This window comes from Dama dama, chromosome 23 (assembly GCF_033118175.1).
Source record: "Dama dama isolate Ldn47 chromosome 23, ASM3311817v1, whole genome shotgun sequence".
NCBI classification, from domain to species: Eukaryota; Metazoa; Chordata; class Mammalia; order Artiodactyla; family Cervidae; genus Dama; species Dama dama.
In genome coordinates, this window is record NC_083703.1 from 44353984 (window position 1) to 44365140 (window position 11157).

Below are 11157 nucleotides of genomic sequence, written 5' to 3' on the forward strand. Positions count from 1 at the left end.
TCAAATTCTTAGCAAGATCAATGAGGCTATAATACCCTTACACCCCTTGGTCACTAATTCCTACACCCTTCCCTCACATATTCCCCCGACACACTCGTACTTGGACCTCAAAGATGTTTTCTTTACTATATGTCTACACCACTCTTCATAGCCCCTATTTGCCTTCACCTGGACGGATCCAGACACATATCAATCTCAACAATTAAATTAGACCGTCTTACCACAAGGGTTTAGAGACAGCCCTCATTTTTTTGGCAAGTCCTCCAAAGAGACCTACAAACTTTAGATGTAGGCTCTACTACCTTACTCTAATATGTAGATGATTTATTGTTACATAGTTCCTCTCACCACAACTGCCTAGTCCACACTGCAAAGGTATTAAACGCCCTAGGCAACTGGGGCTACGGAGTCTCACTCTCCAAAGCACAAATTGCTTGCACCACTGTCAATTACATGGGATTGCTTCTCACTCCCACATCCAAAATAATTCCAGCTCAGAGACTTCAAGCCTTGACACAGATCCCCAGGCCTCAAACCAAGAGGGAACTTCTTTCTCTATTAGTTCTATTAAACTTCTTCCGAATATGGGTCCCAAATTTTGCCCTCCACCCAAAACCTCTCTACCAAGCTACTTGAGGAAACTTAGATGAATCCTTATTGGTCCCCACCTCTCTCCACACCCAAAATGAGTCTCTTACCAAAAATTTACAACAGGTCCCTTCTCTTTACTTACCTGATTACACCAAGCCTTTTTTCCTTTTTGTACATTCTTGACAAGGACATGCCTTAAGGATTCTGTGCCAAAAACGGGACATATGGGGGCCTCTAGCTTACTTATCTAAACAACTCGATCTCATCATGCTGAGATGGCCACCTTGTCTCCAGGCCTTAGCTACAACCACCCTCTTAATACCTGAAGCCAAAAGCTAACCTGAAATGCTCCTCTAAATGTATGCTCACCTCATTCCCTCAAACATTTATTCTCTCATCAGGCTTTCCTTTCTCTGACCCGTTTGACTACAGATCCTCCACACACACCTCCTTGACCCATCCCTTTCTTTTATGCCTTGTAAACCTCTTAATCCTGCTAGCTTACTCCCTACACCAGATCCAGAAGCAGAACACCTATCTCATGACTGTGTTCAGACATTAGATATGACACTTAATCCCTTTGAACATATAACTGATCAGCCCCTTACTAACCCCACAGTCCCATCCTGTTTCATAGATGGCAGTGCCCAGAAACAAGACTCATTTGGGGCTGGATACACTATAATCCAGGTACAGCCCGACAAAGTTATCTTTCCTCGCCTCATCCAGTCAGTTACACTCCCAGCTCACACATCTTTACAACAGGCTGAACTGATAGCTCTTACACAAGCTTTGACCCTAGCCAAAGACCAAAAGATAAACATTTACAGTGACTCCAAGTATGTCTATAACATATTACATTCTAACATTATAATCTGGAGGGAGAGGGGATTCCTGACTCAGAAGGGCACACCTATTCTCAATGCTTCTCTGAACTCCTCCATGCAGCTCAGCTCCTAAAACAAGCTGCTGTAATACATTGCCGGGGACATCAGCGACATGGCCCTCTCTCCTTTTATAACAACATAGCAGATCACGAAGCAATGCAGCAGGCTGCCTGTTAGTTCTGTCTTTGAAAGTGAAATCGCTCAGTCATGTCCAACTCTTTGTGACCCCGTGGACTGTAGCCTACCAGGCTCCTCCATCCATGGGATTCTCCAGGCAAGAATACTGGAGTGGGTTGCCATTTCCTTCTCCAGGGGATCTTCCCGACCCAGGGATTGAACCCAGGTCTCCTGCATTGCAGGCCGACACTTTAACCTCTGAGCCACCAGGGAAGCCCTAGTTCTGTCTTTACTACAGCCCAAATTGATGAATCTAACATCCGCCCATTACTTTCATATTTACATTCCCTTTTCCACCCCTCTGCAAAAGTACTTAAGGCTTTCCTTCAGAACTTTATTGAACTGACTAAGGACGACATTACTATTTAAATAATCTGACCCAAACTTGTGCCATTTGTCAGTGGACAAATCCTAATTCTAACATTCGCCCCACTCCTTTCCCCACCCACCAAATCGCAGACATCTTCCTGCACAAGACTGGCAGGTAGATTTCACCCACATCCCACCCGTAAAAAGGGTTAAATTTCTCCTAGTCTTCGTATATGCACTTTCTGGATGGATGGGACCTTTCCCGTCTACTAACAAACGAGCCCCTACTGTGCCTCAGCTTATTCTTACTGAAATCCTCCCCAGGTCTGGAAAGCCTTCCTCCCTCCAGTCTGACTACAGGCCTGAGTTCACATCCCAAATCACCCGAAGTATTGCACAAGCCCTTCAAGTTCTTTGGAGGTTTCACATTCCTTATCATCCCTGGTCTTCCAGTAAGGTTGAGAGAGCCAACCGAGTCCTAAAAAAAACACTCTGACCAAATTAACTATTAAACTTCAAGACTGGACTAAACTCCTCCCTTTAGCCCTCTTAAAGGTCCAGGCCTTACCAAAAAAAAAAAAACCCTTAAATATCAGTCTATTTGAGGCCATGTATGGGAGGCCCATAATACCTTTGGGTCTTCCCCCCCCTCCCAGGATGGTCCCAAACTGCCATCCCACCTTCCTTTTCCTTTACATGGCCAGATACGAGATGCCCTTTGGCAACATATGGATGACTTACTCCCCTGACCACATCCCAATCTTCTATACCCATCCCTTCAAATAGGAGACAAAGTTTGTATGACAACTCAGTCCCACTCAGATATAACCCCAAAATGGCAAGGTCCCTACAGGGTAATTCTGCTGACCCTTAGTGCTACAAAATTAAAAGAAATCACCCCTTGGGTACACATCACGCGGTTAAAATAGGTTATACAGCCCGATGATGAAAATGTTTGCCAGACTAATACTTATCAAGTTTCTCACACAGGCCCTCAACTCTATAAAGTTCTCAATGGCTTCCACCGGCCCTAATTGGTGATGGATGAGCCTGTCGGTTTCACAGCTTCAATTATTCCTGGAACAAATTCTGGCAGATATCTGGGTCTCGAGTCCTCAAGGATCCATGCTCAAACACATTGAAGATTACATCTCCACCCTGTGGTTACTGGGAACCTTTTATAACTTTTACCCCTTTGAAATCCAGTTCTTTTCCATAGTAATCTATCTTATACTCACTTCCCCAAATGTTGTTTAACATCTTCTTGTTATCCTCCCTTCTTCCTCTGTCCCATGAACTCCAAAATCCTAACCTCAACTGTCTATTCTGGATCCTTAATTTAACCTATACACTTCTCAATGCTTCTAACCCACAACTGGCTAAAGACTGCTGGATATGTTTATCTGTAACTCCTCTGGGAGATTCAGCCCTCCCTATATCCATCCTCGACTGGACCACAGGTAACAAGTCCCTACACCACTCATACTGTGGGGAGCATTTATTCGTCTCATATCTTAAATAGCTTCATCCAAGTGACCAAATCTGAAATTCAGACATCCTCTTAGAATCTTTACTCACTGAACTTCCCTCCTTCAATGCAAAACCTCCAACAGGAGGCCCTATTGCCTAGAGAGTAACACTGTTACAACCAGCTCCTTTTTGCATATCCAGAAATTCCAGGAACAGTTCATATGACCAAACCGTGGGCACAATCCCTAACTCCATGTGCAACCATACCTCCACTTAACTCTTTGCCACTGGAAAGGTTATATATAATGTTTCTGGTCCTACAGGACACTCTTTAACCTTTTCAGGGCCGTTTCCCTCAGCATATCCCTCCACTTTTCCCATTGTTGGGGCCACCTTAGTGGGGTCTGTGAGCGTCCTTGAACGAACGACCAAAACCCCCCCTTGACTCCTCTTCGCCATCAACTTCAGCTGTTATATTACGACACGTGCCCTATTTTTCCTGTGTGGGACATCTACATACCTCTGTCTACCTACTAATTGGACCAGGACCTGCACTCTGGTATACTCCAGTCCAAACATTTTAACAGCCCCCAATGATCAACCCTTGCCTATTCCTCTCATCCACGAGTGACTAAAACGAGCCATTCATTTCATTCCCCTCGTAGTAGGGCTAGGAATACCGGCTGGAACTGGAAAAGGAACTGCTGGCTTAACCACCTCCATCCAAAACTACCAGACACTCTCTAGAGACCTATCAGACAGCCTCCAGGAAATAGCTCAAGGCCTAGTAACTATCCAAAGTCAACTAGATTCCTTAGCGGCCGTTGTATTTTACAGAACAGAAGGAGATGAGACCTACTCAACGCAGAGAAGGGAGGTCTGTGCCTTTTTCTAGACGAATCCTGCTGTTTCTATGCCAACCAGTTGGGTATTGTCCAAGGAGCTGCAAAAAACCTCACAGATAGAGCCTCAAGAATCCACCAGAGATTAAACAACTTCTGGCAGTCATGGTTAACATATTGGAACTGGAAGCTTTAGGTTTTACGCCTTCTCGGACCATTCATTTTTATCATCCTCCTACTCACCTTTGAACCTTGTTTGTTTAATCTTTTCCAGGGATTCCTCCAAGACCAAATCCAAGCCATTTCCCGAGACCAAGTCAAGACTGTTCTTTTGCTTGAGACCCTGACGGCTAGAATAGAAAATCAACACTATGGGCCTTAGACTTCCTTCCTCCAGACCACAAACCCCTGACCCTCATTTATCACCACGAAGAAACCCTGAACATTAGCGATGCCCACCTCTCTCTTTTTATATATATTCCTTAGGGTCTGGAATGAAGGAAGGTTACAGAGCTCAAAATGGCCTGGAGTTAAAACTCCCCTCCAGGTCTTCCCCACCATTCTATGCAAAACAAAGAACTCTCTCACTTGAAGAAAAAAAAATGGACATTAAGGTTGATTATGCCCAGCTCACAGCCTCTGGTCAATCTCCAGAATTTCTTGCCCCAGCCATTCAAGAGATAACTACTCCGAACAACCTTAGAGAAGAACAGGTCTCCTTAAGACAGTAGCTTTCCACATATATGCCTATATATACTTACTCTTTTCTTGCAGCAGCTCACTAATCTTGATTGCTTCCCCTTCTCGCCTCATTAAAGGTGATCTGTTCCCGTAAAGTGCTGATCTCATTCTTTTTCCCAACCTCGCCTTCTCTAACTCCCTTACCCTACAACCAGACCACCTGACCTGCCTCTAGAGAAATCTGTATGCAGGCAGGAAGCAACAGTTAGAACTGGACATGGAACAACAGACTGGTTCCAAATAGGAAAAGGAGTACATCAAGGCTGTATATTGTCGCCCTGCTTATTTAACTTATGTGCAGAATACATCATGAGAAATAATGGACTGGATGAAGCACATGCTGGAATAAAGATTGCAGGGAGGAATATCAATAACCTTAGAAATGCAGATGACACCATTCTTATGGCAGAAACTGAAGAACTAAACAGCCCCTTGATGAAAGTGAAAGAGGAGGGTGAAAAAGTTGGCTTAAAGCTCAACATTCAGAAAACTAAGATCATGGCACCTGGTCCCATCACTTCACGGCAAATGGATGGGGAAACAGTGGCTGACTTTATTTTTGGGGCTCCAGTATCAGTGCAGATGGTGACTATAGCCATGAAATTAAAAGATGCTTACTCCTTGGAAGGAAAGTTATGACCGACCTAGACAGCATATTAAAAAGCAGAGGCATTAAAAAAAAAGCAGAGGCATTATTTTGCCAACAAAGGTCCATCTTGTCAAAGCTATGGTTTTTCCAGTAGTCATGTATGTATGTGAGCGTTGGACTATAAAGAAAGCTGAGCACTGAATTATTGATGCTTTTGAACTGTGGTGTTGGAGAAGACTCTTGAGAGTCCCTTGGACTACAAGGAGATCCAACCAGTCCATCCTAAAAGAGATCAGTCCTGAATGTTCATTGGAAGGACTGATGTTGAAGCTGAAACTACAATACTTTGGCCACCTGATGCGAAGAGCTGACTCATTTGAAAAGACCCTGATGCTGGGAAAGATTGAAGGCAGGAGGAGAAGGGACAACAGAGGATGAGATGTTTGGATGGCATTACTGACTCAATGGACCTGAGTTTGGGTAAACTCCGGGAGCTGGTGATGGACAGTGGGACTGGCGTGCTGAGGTCCACGGGGCCGCAGAGTTGGACACGACTGAGCAACTGAACTGAACTGCAGCATAAAAGTCATGTTTTAACATATTAGTAAGTTTAAAGCAAATTTGTGTATCATATTTTATAATATGATCATGTATGCCAGCCTCAAAGACTGAGATTATTCTATAAAGAACCAGGCCCTGTGATTTCAGAGGTGAGTTTTTTGAAAGTCTAAAAAGCAGTTTTTCATTTTAACTGAATTTAGAAGCAAAATCTAGCCCTTTGTGGACCTTATGTGGCAGACAGCAAATAGATGCTTGCAGGCTAAGAAAAAGTGCACCCTGGGGAAGAATTAAACAGTATGGATTTAAGAGTACAATTTCAGATAAGAATGAAAAATTAACTTCAAAAAGACTTTTCATTGCTATGAAACTCCAAACTAGACATTATTTTTAGAGTCCTTTGCCTAAAACAGCTTCACTATAAAATCCATTGGGAGTTCCTCTGATAGCTGGGTCCAGGTCCAATCATTTCTGATTAAGCTATTTTGCATCTACAGACAGTCACCCTGGTCGTTCTGGCCAGTAATGACTTTCCCTCCTCTGAATTTCAATATCTGGTTTCTGCTGCTCAGACACAGGACTTCACACCTGGTAACATGGGACAATCAAGAACTAAAAAAAGACAACTGTCCTCTTAGAAGAATTAGATCCTCTAAGAACTCCTCAGCCTCCATAACTGTGTGAGACAATTTCTTATAATAATTACACACACACACACACACACACACACACACACACACACACACAGAAAGAGACATAAAACCTCATGTGATATAAGCTCTCAAGAATGAGGAAACGTTATTTCCACTATATACGTAGTACCTGTTACAATTCTGCCACAGTGCAGGCTTCCCAAATAAAGCATGTGTTTACCAGAGAGAAGTGCCCACAGAGCCAGGATTTGCTCTTAGTCTCTTCACAAAGCTCTGTCTGGGAAACAAAGGGACCAAATCTTAGGGGCGGAGAGAGATTCTTTCATTTATTCATCCGCCAATTACTGCATATGTAGCCTGTAGCATGAATCAGATCTTGTGCTGGATGAAAACATACAGAGATAAAATATATAATTCCTGCCCTCATGGGCTTTATACTTCCTAGGATAAGCAGAACCTAAGTGGATAAAATCCTAATTAACAGGGTTACTTCCACTTTAATCTGAAATGGGGTACAGACCTATTAGTAGAGCCTCAGGATCTATGAATCCAAATCCGATAGAACTGAAAAGGGAAAGCGATCCACAAATGCAGATTTCAACATTCTGCTCAGAAATCGACAAAAGAAGTAGACAGAAAATCAGTAAGAATAGAGACTCACTGGACCCAAATAAAGGAGAAGGCCTATTCTTTTCAGAAGCACCATTACATTCACCAAAGAGACAGTATTCCGAGCCGGAAGACGAGTTTAGATTTGTTTAAAATAAGCTATGGTTTTTCCAGTAGTCATGTACGGATGTGAGAGCTAGACTACAAAGAAAGCTGAGCGCCGAAAAACTGATGCTTTTGAACTGTGATGTTCGAAAGACTCTTGTGAGTCTCTTGGACTGCAAGGAGATCCAACCAGTCCATCCTAAAGGAAATCAGTTCTGAGTGTTCATTGGAAGGACTGATGTTGAAGCTGAAACTCCAATACTTTAGCCACCCGATGTGAAGAACTGACTCATTTGAAAAGGCTCTGATGTTGGGAAAGATTGAAAGCAGGAGAAGGGGACGCCAGAGGATGAGATGGCTGTATAGCATCACCAAATCAATGGACATGAGTTTGAGTAAACTCTGGGAGTTGGTGACGGACAGGGAGGCCTGGCGTGCTGCAGTCCACGGGGTCGCAAAGAGTCGGACACGACCCAGGGACTGGACTGAAGTGAACTGAAAAAGGATCGAAATCCTAACTGTAACATTCACATTCCTTCTGGGCGCAGAGCCCCTTTCTCCAAGTGCAGGTGGAAAGAACGGGGAAGGTGACGAACAGCAAGCAACTGTATACAAGTATTCGGGCCTGCGCTAGACGACATCGGAGAGCGTGAGAGACCGCGAAGGGGAGTAACCACCAGGGCGCGACTCCTCGCCCGACGGGGAAGAGGGGGAGGGCTTACCGCTCCGGGTTCCTCCGGTTTCCGGCTGCGGTAACTGGACGGAAATAGTTTCAGGAAAAGAACACAGCCCACGCCACCCTCCGCCGCCCACTCCCCCATTCTTCTTTTGTCGCAGCAAGAATAACCGCTATTCCTCCGCTCCCTCCTCAAGTCCCGCCCTTTCACCCGCCCGGCTCCGGAGAAGAACCCCAGAATGCCGGCCCCGAGCGCGCCGCCGAGCGCGCCGCCGTCTACCGGGCAGCGGAAGTAAACGTGCCGGAAAGCTGTGTGCCGGAAGGTCGTAAAGCGCGCGCCTCTTCCGGTTAACGACAGCCGTGCCGAGCGTCCCCTCCGGCGGCCGCCCCCCGGTAAGCGTCTCCGCCGGACTCTTGGTAGTTCAGTTTTCTCCCCGGTTCCCGGCCAGGGTTTTCTGTGGTCGCCCTCTTTACCCCCGCATCATGTTCAAGAAATTTGATGAAAAAGAAAACGTGTCGAACTGTATCCAGTTGAAAACTTCCGTTATTAAGGGCATTAAGAACCAGTTGATGGAGCAGTTTCCCGGCATCGAACCGTGGCTGAACCAAATCATGCCAAAGAAGGATCCGGTCAAAATAGTGCGATGCCACGAGCACATAGAAATCCTCACGGTGAACGGGGAGCTGCTTTTCTTCAGGCAAAGGGAAGGGCCCTTCTACCCAACGCTGAGGCTGCTGCACAAGTATCCGTTCATCCTGCCCCGCCAGCAGGTGGACAAGGGAGCCATCAAGTTCGTGCTCAGCGGAGCCAACATTATGTGCCCAGGCCTGACCTCGCCGGGGGCCCGCCTCTTCCCCGCCGCAGTGGACACGGTGGTGGCGATCATGGCGGAGGGAAAGCAGCACGCCCTGTGCGTGGGCGTCATGAAGATGTCCGCGGACGAGATCGAGAAAGTCAACAAAGGAATCGGCATCGAGAACATCCATTACCTCAATGACGGGCTGTGGCACATGAAGACGTACAAGTGAGCCTGGGAGGACGCGCGCCTGGCGCCCCGCGGACCTCGTGCCCAGCCTGTGTCCCAGTGACTCCAGGGAGATGGCTCCTCAGTGCTTAAGACATTTAGCGGACACTAGAAAAGGAGAAAGACCAAGTAAAAGTTTTGGAACGAACCCCTCTGTCTGTGTGTGTGTCATTTGTGTGTGTGCCTGTGAGTGTTTTTGTGTCCCCGGGGGTGGTCAGTTTAGATTTCCTGTCTTGTTGGTCTAAGCAGGTATCCGTTGGAACAGGCTTATTATCTCTCTCAGAAAAGTAGATTTCAAAGTCAAGAGCGTGCACTTGGTAGACAGACCCTAGTGAGTGAAAAGGTAGGGGAAGAAAATGGCGAGGGACTTCCTTGGTGGTCCAGGGGTTAAGACTGCCGCTTCCACCTCAGAGGGCTCAGATTCCATCTCTGGTGGGGGAAGCTAAGAACATGCCCTGAGGCCAAAACTGACTGGAGAGAGGCCCGAAACAACTCTATTCATATGACTGCTTAAGGGGTGAGTACTATAAACAAAATCCGGTACTAAGTAAACTTCAGACTTTGTTGATTGTCCACCCAACAAACATTATTCCTGCTTTTTCCTTCTTGGTGCTGGAAATGTGGGTCCATCCCTTGGCTACAGGAGTCTGGAAAATGGTCATTAGTCCAGCCTTATCATGGTGGGTAGTCTATTTCCTTATGAGATGGACTCATTTGTGGGTGGGCAATGGGCCTAAGGCCAAGCGGGACCTTATGTTTAGGAAAATGAGGGTCCTTCCTCCCCTGGTTTTGAGTCATTTATAGCTGGGTGTGTGACCTGCTTTGGGAGGAGCGACTAAAAAAAAAAATGCTTTGGGAGAAACTCTCCGGACCTTGGATGGGGAATGATTTTGTTCTTGCTAAACACACACACACACACACACACACACACACACACCCCTTGATAATAGTCTGAAGGTGGTAATGTTGAAAATAGAAAATAATAGTGCCCTTGTTGATTTATGAACTGATGATAAATCAACTATGCAGACTCCTTATGTTGAGACTTCTTAAGGAATGTGACTAAATTCTGTGAAATGAAAAAATTTTTCTTGTAGATTGCTTCATTCTTACTTAAGTTTTCTGAAATTTAAACCTAAAAGTGAGCTTAATTTTTGTAGAGAGGCATCATAGACCCCCCCCAACTGAAAAATATTTTAAGTGGGGATAAAATAAGTCAGCTGACAAATTCATTGGTGTCCTTCATATGAGCAGTTTCAGTGAAATTCACATGAATGCTAGATAAATTGCAGTAGATTTAGGGGTGAAAGGGGAAGAGAAGGATGTGGGAGTCCACACTTACCGTCATCACTTAGAGAATTTGGGGAATTGAAAGGTGGGTGAAAGAAGGTTGTAGTCAAGATACTCTGTTTTGGAGCTTATTTGCTGTTGTTATTTTAATTGTGTGGTTTTTTCTTTTTCTTTCTTGTGGCATGTTTGTTAGTGGGCTATCTGAGTATATTTGTATGCTGAGGGGAGAGATTCACTAAGAGTGGAATGCTTTGTGGGGATGTAGTCGGTGGAATAGGAGAGCAGGAAGGAGTGGCCCCAGAAGCAGGGGTGGAGGATGGCCTCTGTCCTCAGAGATCGGCACATTTGGGTTGTCTCCTTTCACCACAGGCTTGTCATGGAACAACTCTTAAACACTCTTCTTCAAAACACTGTTTATCTCCTCAAAGGAGTAGGGCTTTTGCCCCTGCTAATTCTCCACCTCTGTCAGCAACATTAACTCTGGTCACTGATGGACCACTGTGGAGGGTCTGTAAACTCATGATCCTCTGGAGCACTCATGCCTCCGATGCACACCGATGAAGACAGTCAAGCCAGCAACCGCACGGTTTTTTTTTTTTAACACAGTCTGACGATCTCCACCAAATGCTGAACAC

At 45.4% G+C, this 11157-nt stretch overlaps 2 protein-coding genes across 13 annotated transcripts in view; one reads left to right on the plus strand and one right to left on the minus strand.

Moving 5' to 3' along the window:
- Positions 1-8404, minus strand: part of AKR1E2 (aldo-keto reductase family 1 member E2) — a 28562-nt gene extending 20158 nt beyond the window's left edge. For 10 of the 12 annotated variants that reach the window (XR_009690064.1, XR_009690062.1, XR_009690061.1 and 7 more), the window contains exon 1: positions 8254-8404. Coding sequence is in view for 4 of the 12 variants with exons in the window: in XM_061126568.1 (XP_060982551.1) it covers positions 8254-8352 (99 nt within the window). In the remaining 8 variants the exon portion in view is untranslated. The other 2 variants (XM_061126571.1, XM_061126572.1) reach the window with 2 other exon arrangements.
- Positions 8405-8551: 147 nt separating this feature from the next.
- LOC133044815 (malignant T-cell-amplified sequence 1-like) lies at positions 8552-9380 on the plus strand. Its single transcript, XM_061126582.1, has one exon. The coding sequence runs from the start codon at positions 8691-8693 to the stop codon at positions 9234-9236; it is 546 nt and encodes a 181-aa protein (XP_060982565.1). The 5' UTR covers positions 8552-8690; the 3' UTR covers positions 9237-9380.
- Positions 9381-11157: the final 1777 nt, after the last annotated feature.

Coding starts and splice junctions, on each gene's coding strand:
- LOC133044815 (XM_061126582.1), top strand. CDS start 8,691: ATGTTCAAGAAATTTGATGAAAAAGAAAACGTGTCGAACTGTATCCAG.